Raw genomic sequence first — 14,510 nt, forward strand, 5'->3', positions numbered from 1 at the left:
AATGTACACAGCATCTCTTTGATCTCGGTTATAACTGTAGGAGAATTTAGAATCTTTATCGGTGCAAGGTACATGTACTAACATGGCCTTAATGACACCTTAAATCAGATGCCGTAAATCATTAAGGCTTTTTAAAATGTAGAGAATGACCAAGAGCCATGACATCTTTAATAAATTATAAAAATATATGTAAATATATCTTTGATAGGCGTGCCTATGTAACATTTAAAAGATAGGATTTCTTTTTGTATTTCATAATTTTTTTGTATAACTAAGATCGGTAAAACTACAAGTTTTCAAGATAGGAATACAATTATACAGGATGTCAACCAACTATTCCTAGTAAAATATATCTAATTTGTATATTGTATCGTAAGGACTCGTCATGAACTTTTTGTTTGCTAAATATGGGACCACCTAATTTCAATAAAATACATTTTATAGTGTCCTTTCCAATGTATTTAATTTTATCAAATAAAATATACAACATGACTGCAGAGCAAAACACATCTTCGTCAAAAAAATTTCTCCACAAGATTGCTTATTTCTATGAAAATGAGTGACTTACAGTCAGTTCAAGCATATCTTTTACAACATACACCATAGCATAGCATAGTATTGAAATCTCATAGCATAGCATTGGAATCTCATAGCATAGCATTGGAATCTCATACCATAGCATACAATCTCATAGAATCGCATTCGTCATATCATACCATAGCATACCATAGCATAGCATACAACATTATTTTAACTCGGTTTTAAATGTTTTTATTTGAAAAAATAAATGTTTACATGATATATTTGTGGCTTCTTATTATTTCACTTCGAAATGTGTGGAACTCTTCTGTGTATGGAGGCGTTTTTGTTCAAATCTCATAGCATACCATTCCATACCATAGCATACCATATCACTAAGCCCTTCATTTCAATTTCTCATAGCATACAAATCTCATAGCATAACATACAAATCTCATAGCATGTCATTAAAATCGCATACCATAGCATAGCATTAAATTGTAAAAGATATGCATCAAATGACTGTATGCTGAATAAACCGTAGACTCATTTCGACTTGAGCCTGCACTTCTCTTTGGTCAACATTTAGTTTAAAAACATGTCTTATGGACTTATTATAAGAAATAGTTATTTAAGCGTCACATTCGCGAATCTAGAGTGGTCATTGGGGGTTCCCCCTCTCCTCCACGGAACATGAAAACAGTCATACAGTAGAAAATGCATTTATACCGAATATATGCCTCGTACCCCCTGGCAAACAAACTTACACCTAGGACTCTTAGAAATAGAAAAAAATCTGGATTAGGCATGTGTTACAAAAAATGTTCTGATGACTACTAGGATGCCTTAACCCAATATGAGGTACGGGAGGTAACTCGAGTGAATTAACGTTGCCAGGTGACTCATTCCGTACAGGCATGTTTTAAAGAGTGGGTAGATAGATTTGAGCACGGTATGTATTCGTTGAATTTCTTCATCAACTCACCAAGCGTCGAGAGTTGTTTATGAAATTGTTATCAAATATATGTTAAGCAATATTTGGAAAAGGCCTAATACCTATAACTGTAATAAATAATATTCTACTCTAAACCTACTTTCACTTTTGATGCAACTGTATAATATATTTTTATTTTGAAATAAACTACTGATCTATTTTTAGACGCGAATAATAAATACGGGTTGATTATGTTTTATAAAATATTTACTAGTAAAGTGAGTTGGCATACGCTCACAAAAATTTTCTTTGCAACAGAACAAGGACGGATAATTTAATTATAAAACATCACTAGCTGGCTATAAATTTTTGTTTTCATCAAAGTACACATCTTTGTGTACACCATTTACATAAAACTTAGTCACAAGCTTCATATATTTTTATTTGTAGATCAACTATGGATCCTCGCTCTTGTGTCCAAGATGTGCACCGTTGTGACCTTTGTGAGACCGCCATAGTAGACAGCTACTGTGACTTTTGTCTAATGCAACCTATGCATACCTTGTACAGGCAAACACATCTTAGATGGATATGACAAACATAAAATTGTCCCTTTCCAGGAACGAAGATCAACTCTCATTTATCCCAAATGTGCAATACATCAACAAAAAAACTGTGAATTGCAGTGCAAGGATTGCAACAATATTTTTGTTTGTTCTTTTTGCACTGCATCTGAACAACACAGGGGACATATTTTCGTAAATATATTAACTGCGTACAAGACACAAAAAGAAAATATTGAAAAGGATACAGACGAGCTTAAAAACATTATTTCTCCTACCTATGAAGATATTGCACGCGACTTGGAAAATCAGCTTACCAACCTGGATGGAGGATATGAGAAACTTACAACAACAATGTCCAAACAAAGAGAGCAATGGCACAAAGAAATCGACATCATCATCAACAAAATGAAAACTGAAATCAGCGAGATACAAGTGAAACACAGAGATATTTTACAAAAACATTTGGATGAAATCAAACAAATACAGTCTCTAATAAAGCAAACACTACTGGCCATAAAAGAAATCGAGAAATCCACTGAAGTATCTCCTACAATTAAATGCAGCTCTAAGATAAGAGAAATTAGCAAGCTACCATCCAAGGTTCAGGTATCACTGCCAACATTCATTCCAAAACCAATAGACCGTGAGAAACTGTATAGATTGTTTGGACAGATCACCCCATTATCATCTGCTACAGAAGAAAATATCTCGTTACTAAACCAACCAAACACTTCATTTAGAGAATTACTGGATGAACCAGAGCTTTTTGTCACAATAAAGACTGGCTATAGAAATGTACGCAGTGTTACCTTTTTAAATGAAGACAGGGTTTGGACAAGTGGAAAGACCAATAATATCGAATGCTTCAACATTAAAGGTTCTCTCCTTCAGACAATCCAGACAAAATCAGGTAAATACCCCGATGATATAGCTGTACACAGTAATGGGGATCTATTGTACTCTAGTGAGGCAACACGGACAGTGTATAAAGTAAAAACAGTAGAGTTGATCAGATTACAGGAATGGAAGCCTAGTCAGTTGTGTGTCACCTCTACTGGTGACCTCCTAGTTACCATGTACAGTGATGATAGAACTAAATCCAAAGTTGTTCGTTACTCAGGATCTACGGAGAAACAAACAATTCAATTTGATGATGAAGGTAAACCTTTTTACTCGGGGTATGGTCATTTTAAACATAACCGAGAACAGAAACCATGACATCTGTGTAGCTGACTGGGAGGCTGGTGCAGTAGTTGTAGTGAATCAGGACGGCAAACTCAGATGGAGATACATCGGTCATCCCTCAGCTACCAAGAACGAACCATTTAAACCTTTAGGTATCACAACAGACAGTAAGAGTCGTATCTTGATGTCGGATATTTACAATCACTGTATCCACATTCTGGATAAAAATGGACAGTTTCTCCGTTACATTGATGACTGTGGTCTAAGGGACCCTTTTGGTTTATGTGTGGACAATGACGACAATCTGTTTGTATGCGAGTATCGCAGAAACAATGTAAAGAAAATAAAATACTTGAAATAGACGCTGTAATCTGTGACAATGATGGACCCAAACAAATATAATTGCCATTTTCTCTAATCGTTCCATTGAATTATTCAATAAGATACAATAATGGATGTCAGTCAAACATGATTGGCAGTTTTAATCTTTCAATTTCAATTGAATTATTCAGATAGATTAATGTCATATTTAATGTTGCTTATATGTTGTGTTCATTCGTGTTTTAATCAATAAGATGGCGGTTATGAGAAGCCTACTTTCATATTCAAAATATTAGTCTTATCTGAGATGAATTTTACCATCTACTTAAATCAAATTGCCTAGATTGCTTAACATTAATCACAGTTATTAATCAATGTTTTAAGGATACATTATTCCACTGGACTCATGGACAGATTTCATATTCATTGTGGTAACTACCATTTACATTGTACATTGTGTTGTGAACGCGATATTATATCAAAGAGTATCCACATCTTTTGTGAAAAAGCGGTTGAATACTGTTAAAGAACTTACATGTAGCAATACTCATGTAGAAAGAAAGGATCGCAATATGACAGTGTGAATTTACATTTTGAGGTTATTTACGGTTGTCACATGTGCGTTTTGTAAACTTTCCAATTAATAACTTCAACAAAACTGATAAACATTTTTAAACATTTACTTCTCAGTTATTGTTCGACTTAAATCTCTAGATATTCTAACAAAGAGCAATTTAAACTCAGAAAGGATCATTATCAAGGTTCTTGTCGTTCCTTTTTACCTCCAGGAAGAGCGTACAAAATAACGTGCAATCGGCTCTCCGAAGCCACATGGAAAGTTGAGCCGCAGAAAAGAGAGCCACAGCCAAAACTAGTACTCTCAGAAGCTTCCCTTACAGCATTCTGGTATCTGAGGTACTGGAAACGTCATACTACGCTGACTAACCACACTCGCAACTCTCTGAATTGTTTCGTTATATTTTCGGCGCTGAAAAACAGAGGATGCATTTTGTATTTAGACTATCAAGCAGTGAAAATGTGTTCAGGGGGATTCTGAATGTAACAACCGCGTTAAACTCTTTAAAATAAACACTTAAGGCAATACACATCGCTGTAAAGATAACACGTGTTATCTAAGGGATCTATTTTTAAATATTTAAAATATCATATTATCCTTCCTTTGCGAACCGAATATTTTCGTTTTCGACCCTGGCCACTGCCCTGGTAATTATCAAGTGATGTCCCAGCAAATTATTTTGTTAGAGAGTGTCAAACACATGTTTTATAATTTTTTTAACGTTAATGAAAAGTCTGTCTGTAAATCTTTTCTGAAACCAAGCTTCCTATCTGAATTTAGTGAAGAATGTTTTACCAATTTGGTGTATTCGTTTTATTATCAAGTTGTATCTCAGTTTGTATCTAATTTTTGACACCCCTGGATAGTAAACTCAACTGAATGCATTACATTTTTTACAGGTAAACCATTTGAAACCATAAATATTGGAGAAGAAATGAAATAGAATATAATTTGACTGAGAAATGTTTTCTCATCATCATACCCCCTCCCCCCTACAAAGACAGAATCTATACATATTTTATAAACAATGTCCGTTATGAGCGTTAATGTTTGCAATTTCTAATATACGGGGCCAAATATTGTTTGTTGATATTCATTTTTTATATGTATAGGTTACCCTTCTATATTTTTATGGTACTACATTTTATCATATTTAGATGAAATTGACAAAAATGATTTTTTTGATTGGTAGCTATTTGTATAAGAAAACTGTTTAATCTTCAACCACATTTTTGGCAAATATACTACAAGCGTCCAAAAACCACTTTCTTTTGCGTATTCTTTAAAAATCAAATGCTGTCTTTGGTGATTCATGCGGTATGAAATTAGAGACTTTACAGACTTAAAGAATACATGACCGATGCTAATGAGATAATATGTTATTTTTACTTGCAAAACAAAGCACATATCTCACTGGTTATAAGAGTAAGACCACTATCCCTTGTCGGTTCAAGACTGGGTTCTTTATTTATTTTTTGAATACTGATTAATTCTATCATTGATATGTAACGAAAACTTAGCCCCAAAAATGTCAGTGGTATTTTTTACATTTCTCAAAGTGTTAAGTATAACATTGTTACATTACTAACACCAAGGGAAACAAGTGTACATTTATAGATTGGTGCGAAGAAAACAAACACATACAACTTATGTTTCTAGATGAACATTGATGATGTTAACATATTTAGCTCCGGTATTTTAACCAATTACTAAACATTCATTATCTCTCCCATAAAAGTGGATAAACCATGTAAAATATTTGAAGATTCATTTCAACTTTTTCTAGACATATGTACTGCAGAATTTGGGAGTTTATTTAAAACTGAAATTACAGAAAAGGTAGAATATGAAGTACTTAAAGATACTCAAAAAATGAATCATTTATATTGGGTTGTCATGTTGGGTCACCTCTAGTCTGAAAATTCTGCATCATATATCAATTTTACTTGTAAATTCATATTTGCGATGCCAAAAAAATTTGAATAAAAGGTTTTGAAAAAAACTAGATGTTTATATAGTTGGATAAGGGACTTTATTTTGTGGCGGAAGGTTTACAAGAAGAAAATTAAAATGTTCATAGCTTATTGGCTCTAGAGTGTCGTATCTTTAGCGTCCTATTTTCTGTTCAGACCATATTTCCAGATGGTGTGCATTGGGATAGCTTTAGCTTGTTCCGAAAAAACATAATCAAACATTTTATGATATTTCTATCGACATATTTTGGCATATTTAGTTTATATTTCATAAAAGTCAAGAAGAAAAAAGTGTTTGCCTAAATTAGCAATATCTTATTCCATATCTCAAATTTTAGATAACAGACCCATTCTTTTGATTTTATTTCTCAGTTAGTAAGATTTTCGTGACTATTACTACTATCAAAAGTCTATCATAATTGAGTAAACGTTTGAAACTTTCAAATATTTCCATTGCGTGTTGAATCGTTAATGACTAAAAATAGCGTTAATTAGTGCAGAAAGGTCTAAATATTAAGGTGAAATTGTAAACTTTGTCTTTATGATTTTTTACATTTTATCTATTCCGAATTGAGTAGGTGTATTTGATGCCATTGTTCATTCCCATAAAAAAATATAAACAGAGGGAAAATCGATGTATGTGTAAGTTTTACTTTAAGTGCTAAAATGTCAATTGTGGTTAAGCTGTGTGTGAAGATTTTAAAAATACATGTACTTATATCGTTGAGCCGGCGGGTCTTCTATCGTTTAACAGTCCAGCCCATGGGTTTTATAAGAACATATGGGTTTAATATCTGTCTTCCTAAATTGCAATGCATGTAAAATGTAACTCGATCTATTTTTATTGAATCAACGATGTCGGTTGCATTTTCAATATGCATACTGCTCTAAAGGCTATAATTCCTTCAACTTTTTCTGGACTTGATTCTAACAAAATTTAACTTAAAATACTTTTCTCTTATTTTCTAGTAAATGTGAACATCGATATCGCCAGTGTTAAAATTAAAATATCGAACTTAACTTTGTGGGTTTGACAGAACTTTACTGTCAATATATATATAGAGAAGGCTTACATAGGCATTGCCTGCTGCCTAATCCATTTATGTACATGTATATTTGCATAATAAAATATGTTTAAATCAAATCAGAACTTTACTATAATTTGTAAAAGAGGGTCATTTCATAATAAATGTAGAAATGATTTTAAAATACACGTTAATTGCTCTAAGATTATTATAATTTTAAATAATTTTAAAGACATAATGCATTATAAATGAAAAAAAAACACCATGTCGCCAAATAATAATCACGTTTTGAATTGATTTCAAGCAGACAGTCACTGTCAGTGGGTGCTTGTTTTATTTTTCTGATAGTTATTCATTCCAGAAAACAAAACAGCTCATAACTTTTTTATTTCGGTGATATACAGTCCCATATTTGTGTTTTTCAAATTTAACTGCAATTTACGAGTCGAAACTTTTGTCAACTGATTCGCTGAACCCTGGTTAAACCTGGTACGTGTAAATCTCAAAATGTTATCAAAATGATAGTTTAGAAATATAAACACTTAAAACAAGTTCTCTTTTTTTACTTTTACATAACCAAGATCGGTTAAATTGCAAGTTGTCAAGGTAAATAACATGTTATACGGGACACGTCAACAAATTAGAATATGCCTAGTAAAATATATTCTATAAGTATTTTGTACCATAGGGGCTCGTTACGAGCTTTTTTTCTTCTTACTATGTTACCACTCCATTGCTATAAAATACATATTTCATAGTATAAGTGTAATATACAAAAGGTAATTTAATTATACTTTCATTACAAGCAAGTAAAAAATTAAATCATAGCTAATATCGATCAAATTGAGAATATTCCTATACCTTCTGACTCTAAACTTAGTAAACAATAGACTGCAGATATTTTCATCAGTTTTCATACACATAACTAGCAAACCCCATCTTTGTCAAAACAATTTTCCCATAAGATTGCTTATTAAAGAGGTTTTACATTTTACAATGCCAAAAAAACCATATTGAATAAAACTGTTAAAAGAAAAGTACATACATTAGATACAGAGTTTTGGTTAGGAACTATATTTTATGGCGGAAGGTTTTCTAGAAGAAAATGAACAATTTTCATAGCTCAGCAGTTTTTGAGTACTGTTACTTTGGCTTCCCAATTTTCAGCGCCTATTAAACTTTCAGATAACTTGTGTATTACTATAAACTCATGCTGTTCTAAAAAAAAATTATTTTAACAATATTTTTATATTTCTATCAATTTATTTTGCCAAACTTCGATTATACTTTATACATGTAGAAGTCAAGAAAAAAATGTTTGCCTGACATTAGCTTATTTCATGCCGTGTCTCAAACTTTTTTAATGTAACACAAGACATTAAATGTATGTCTGTTTGTATACAATGGTTTGGAAAGATGGCATTTCTAATAAATTTTTTTATTTGCTTTAAGATTTGATGAATCCAAATTGAAAATTTTGTAACGATCTGCTGTTGTGTTCGTTATGTACTGTCATTTTCAGCCACCAGTAAAGCAAAAAATTTTTAAATGTTGACTTAGATATTGCTTTCATAGTTACTACATTGATTCAACTTCATACTGCATTGAAATCATAATAAAATAATAGTTCAATCAAAAAATTTTTGTTTGATTTTTTCAAAAATTCGATTTCCAGGCCAAATTTAAGCAATGTTTGTAGAAAAATTATTATTTTTGTACGGCCCCCATATTTCCAAAAAATGAGATGTGACATGGGATCACAAATAAAATAAATGAACATTTTAGGTTCTCGTCAGTATATTTAAGTGGTTTTCGGATCATTGACAGTACCAAAAGTTTAGGTGTCAACCTCCTTAATATGAGAATAAGGGACTTTTCCTAAATAAACTGTAGGTTTATTTTGACTTGAGCCTGTAATTTTCCTTGGTCCACATTTGGTTTATACGAAATCCCAGAAAAACACGCATTATGGACGTACTAAAAAATATGCTTGGTTTACAAGTTAATTATGTGTCACATCCATATATATACAGGGGCCTTGGGGGTTCCACCCCTCCCCGGAATTTTTAAACATACTAACAGTAAAGCATGCACTTATACCAAAAATATTTCCCAGACCTCTGGCAAACAAACTTTTCCCTAAGACTCCCAGAAAATAATCTGGATTTGTGCATGTGTAACAAAAATGTCTGGATGACTACTAAGATGTCAAAACTCAATATGAGGTATGGGAGGTAACTCGAGCGAATTAATGTTGTCAGGTGACTTCTTTCGTACAGCCATGTTTTATGAAGTGGGTGGATAGATTTGGGCACGGTATGTTTTCCTTTAAAATTTCATTATTAACTCAAGGTGCATCGAGCGTTGTTAATGAAATAGTTATCAAATATATAATAAGCAGTGTTTGGAGTAGACCTACATGTAACACTGATTTGTAATGAAAAATATTCTACTCTAAAACTACTTTCACTTTTGATGCAACTGTATATATTTTTATTTTGAAAAAGACTACTGATCTCTTTTTATGCGCGGATAATAAACACTGTTTGTAATATTTTATAAAATATTTACAATGAAATATGTCGGCATATAACGATTTCCAAGAAAGACAAGGAAAGGATATTGACAGAAATAATTATACATATATACATATACATATTTTTTTAAAAAGACACAAATAGCTGGCTTTATAATTTATTTTCATCAAAGTCCACATCTTTGTCTATACCATTGACATGCAAACTTCATGTATTTCTCTCTTTTTTTCGTAGATTAAATATGGATCCCCGTCATAGTGCCCAGGATGTGCACCGATGTGACCTTTGTGATACAAAGATAGTGCACAGCTACTGTGACTTTTGTCATGTAAACTTGTGCATACTATGTATAGGAAAACACATCTCAGATGGATATGACAAACATAGAATTGTCCCTTTTCAAGAACGAAGATCAACTCTAATTTATCCAAAATGTGAAATACATCAACAGAAAAATTGTAAATTTCAGTGCAAAGATTGCAATAACATTTTTGTTTGTTCTTTTTGTACTGCATCTGAACAACACAGGGGACATATTTTCGTAGATATATCATCTGTGTACAAGGCACAGAAGGAAAATATAGAAAAAGATACAGAAGAGTTAGTAAACCTCATTTCTCCTACATATGAAGAAATTGCACGCGACTTGGAAAATCAACTTGCCAACCTGGATGGAGGATATGAGAAACTTACAACAACAATGTCCAAACAAGGAGAACAATGGCACAAAGAAATCGACATCGTTATCAACAAAATGAAAACTGAAATAAGCAAAATTAAAGTGAAACACAGAGATATTCTACAGACACATTTAGGTGAAATCAAACAGATACAGTCTCTCATAAAGCAAACACTAATGGCCATAAAAGAAATTGAGAAATCCACCGAAGTATCTCCTGCCATTAATTACAACTCTAAGATCAGAGAGTTCAGCAAGCTTCCATCCAAGATTGAGGTATCACTGCCAAGATTCATTCCAAAACCGATAGATCGTGAGGAGCTGTATAGTTTGTTTGGACAGATCATGCCATTATCTACTGCCACAGAAAAAAATAACTTGTTATTGAACCATCCAACCACTTCAGTCAGAGAACTACTGGATGAACCACAGCTTGTTACCACAATACAGACCGGGCATGAAAAACTACGCAATGTGACCTGTCTAAATGATGGTAGCATATGGACGAGTGGAGAGACCAATGATATTAAATGCTTCAACACTAAAGGTTTAGTCCTTCAGACAATCAAGAAAAAATCTGGTATATTCCCCAATGATATAGCTGTAGACAGTGATGGGGATCTACTGTATATCAGTGCAATAACAAGGACAGTGTTTAAAGTAAAGAATGGACAGACAGAAGTGTTAATCAGATTACAGGGATGGAAGCCTGGTAAACTGTGTGTCACCTCTACTGGTGATATCCTGGTTACCATGTTCAGTAAAGATGGAACTCAATCCAAAGTTATCCGCTACTCTGGATCCACCGAGAAAAGGGTAATTCAATTTGATGATGAAGGTAAACCTCTGTACTCAGGTAATAATAATACTAAATACATCACAGAGAACAGAAACCATGACATTTGTGTAGCTGACTGGGGGGATGGTGCAGTGGTTGTGGTTAACCAGGACGGGAAACTCAGATGGAGGTACACCGGTCATCTCACAGATACCAAGAACAAATCATTTAAACCCTTTGGTATCACAACAGACAGTCAAAGTCGTATCCTGACAGCAGACAGTGACAACCATTGTATCCACATTCTGGATAAGAAGGGACAATTTCTCCGTTACATTGATGACTGTGATCTGAAGGATTCTTGGGGTGTATGTGTGGACAATAATGACAATCTGTTTGTGTGCGAATTCTACAAAGGCAATGTAAAGAAAATCAAATATTCGCCAACAGACATGATTGCTATATTCTAATTTTTTCACTGAATTATTCAATGAGATACAATACGAATTTCATCATACTTACATGTAGTTATGTTCATTCATGTTTTATCAATAAAATGTGGTTGTAAATAGTGTGCATGTGGTTTTATTTTAGATGCATTTTGCCAATGTCTTAGATTGTTTTGAACTAACTAAAGGTGTGTTTCAAGGATGCAATGTGTACCAATGGATTTAGAATTCATATAATGGCAATACCGGTAACTACCTTATACATTGTGAATTGTGTGCAATATTCTATCAAACAGTATCCCCCACGCTTTTTTTTTATTTTTTGGAAAAGCGGGTAAATACTGTTGTAGAAATACAACATTAACAATGTTCATGTAGAAAGAATGAACCACAAGGTGACAGTGTGAACTTATATATATTGTGGTTTTTTACGCCCGTTGTTACATGCGTTTTTGTGACTTCAAATACGTATGTGTATGAAGTATAAGAATAATGACAACATTGATTCAAATGATGTAAAATGACTTTTAAATAGTTTTGTAAACTTTTTAATTAATAACTTCATCAAAACGGATTTATTAACACTTTAAACAGCCATTTTACTTCTCAGACAATGTTATATATAAATCTCTAGAAATTATAACAAATAACAATTTAACATCTGTAAGGAACATAATAAATTTTCTGAAAGGCTCGTTTTATTTTTTTATCCACCTACAATACCATTAATGTCGCATTGACAGCCATATGAAATGTTGAGCCGCAAAAAACAGAGCTCAATCAAACATAGTACTCTTCTAAACTTCCCTTACAGCATTCTCACTGATAATTGAGGGGCTTGAGACCAAATTTGTTCCGGAGGGGGTGTCTTGGAACAGCCGCTTGTAGCTGTTGAAAATCAAACGTGGCGCTGTAAATGACACTAACCTCTGTCATCTCTGTTTGTTTATTTTAAATACAAAGTTTATAAGTTATAACTCATGATCAAATTGAGATTGGTATTATAATAATTATGTTCAAGATCTGGTATTTTATTGATGACGTTCGTGTTATATTGGAGAATAAAGTCCGCGGCATCTCTTTGATGTCAGCAATAACTGTAGTAGCAGGCACGTACATAGCATCGTTTTTGAAGGGGTGGGGGCAGACTCTTCCCAAAAAATCCTGGATCTCTTAAAAAAAGATTCCTGAGGCTCTCCAAATCGTAAAAAAAAATCATAATCCATGGAGGGGGAGGCGGGTGAACCATTGTATATCTATTTATAACTTCGTGTTTACTCGCATTTCCTTATCTCCATTTCTTTTTTTTTTTCAAAAATACTCCCTAAAGGTTGGGTGGGGGGGGGGGGGGGGACTCGTGTATTCAATTTTTCATATGTTAGTTTAAGAGAAATGTTTGCTGCCACAAAAAGTGTGTTGGGGGGGGGGGTTCAACCCACCACCCACCCCTCTGATATTTCGTGCTTGAGTTGAATTAAGAATCTTTATCGACGCTAGGTACATGAACTAACATTGCCTTAATGACAACTTAGTAAGGCCGACTTTAGTTTTCATTGCGCAGGTTTCTGCGCATTCTAGTAAAATACAGTGTATTTAATATACTTTTAATGAAATTTTTTCGATATAATTTAAAAAATTGAATACAATAAACAAAATACAGATAAAAATATTTAGATTTTTAAGGAAAAATTTTTTTTTCAAACGATTTGGCCGTTGTAGGTGAGCGTTGCCATTGTGCTTTTATAACGTTACAGTATGATAAAATGAAGCTTTGTAGGAGTGCACAGTAAGAAATAACATAAAAGAAAAAGTAAAAATCGCATGCCGTTGAAAATCTACAAACAGAATAATGCTATCCTCCAGGATATTTTTCTAAATTTTTTAATTAATCCATTCTACCAATCTATATTTGTAATACTTCAAAATATATTGCCAAATATGGTGCATTTTAATATTTTGAGATGGTCTCCACTAAAAACCAGACGGTAGAATTTAGTACTTTAAATATATAAGGTAGAAAATGATATTACTTATCACATATTACAATTTGAGAGTCTTTTTTTAAAAACCTGCTTCGAATTAAAAATGATAATTTCCTATACATTCCTATTGTAAAAGTACCTGTATTTTGAGATGGCACCTGAAAAGAACCAGACGGTCGATTTCCTTAAAACTTTGTAAATTAAGTAGAATTGGTGTAAATTACATATGGTTAAAATGTTTTTCTATAATAATTGTATTTTTTCCACACAATCCGACCCCCCCCCCCCCCCCCGCGCCCAAATAGGCCTCCTTAAATCACATATACCTTAAACCAATAAAGCTATAAAATGTAAAGAATGACCAAAACCGGTGACAACGTTAATAAAATCATCAAGAAATAGGTCAATCTATCTTTGATGGGCGTGGCAATCAAATAAATGTAACATACCAATTTTATATATCGAAAAATATAAGCTGTCTTTCTAATACCATTAGATATTAAAAAGATTTGTATCCTTCCTTTGTGACGCAAATGTACGCAAATGTGTTTTCATATTCGACCTCGGCCACCGTCCCGATAATTATCGAATGTGGTCAATGCGAATTATTTTGTTGGAGGGTGTCAAACACATGTTTTGGAATTCTTTTTATATTAACGAAAATCCTATAAAAATATGTTTTATGAAACCTAGATATATATACAGGTCTGGCCAGATTAGTGGAGATTGTCTTATCAGCAGGGTGTATTTGCTTTGTTATTTAATTATATCTAATTTTTGACACCCCTGGATAACCTAGATCATCCGGATGAAATATATTTTTTACAGCTCAAATATTTGATATCTTAAATATATTGTAAAAGAAATGTGATAAACTTTAACTTGGCTGAGAATTTTTTCGCATCTTATTCAAAATAAGATCCTGTTGTCTTCTTGATACTAAATTAAATGTCCTGTTAATAATCTTATGGGTTTTTTCACAACT

At 32.9% G+C, this 14,510-nt stretch overlaps 1 protein-coding gene and 1 long non-coding RNA gene across 2 annotated transcripts; both read left to right on the top strand.

The window, feature by feature from the left end:
- The first annotated feature begins 506 nt into the window (after window positions 1–506).
- Window positions 507–2,706, top strand: LOC109619534 (uncharacterized). The gene is made up of 2 exons (XR_010713089.1): window positions 507–1,471; window positions 1,904–2,706. It is a non-coding gene; the product is annotated as an uncharacterized lncRNA (long non-coding RNA).
- Window positions 2,707–9,360: 6,654 nt separating this feature from the next.
- LOC136274659 (tripartite motif-containing protein 3-like) lies at window positions 9,361–11,665 on the top strand. Its single transcript, XM_066082037.1, has 2 exons — window positions 9,361–9,416; window positions 9,872–11,665. Exon 2 carries the CDS (start codon window positions 9,879–9,881, stop codon window positions 11,562–11,564), a length of 1,686 nt encoding a protein of 561 aa, XP_065938109.1. The 5' UTR covers window positions 9,361–9,416; window positions 9,872–9,878; the 3' UTR covers window positions 11,565–11,665.
- The last annotated feature ends 2,845 nt before the right edge of the window (window positions 11,666–14,510 follow it).

Source organism: Magallana gigas, chromosome 4 (assembly GCF_963853765.1).
Source record: "Magallana gigas chromosome 4, xbMagGiga1.1, whole genome shotgun sequence".
Taxonomy (NCBI): Eukaryota; Metazoa; Mollusca; class Bivalvia; order Ostreida; family Ostreidae; genus Magallana; species Magallana gigas.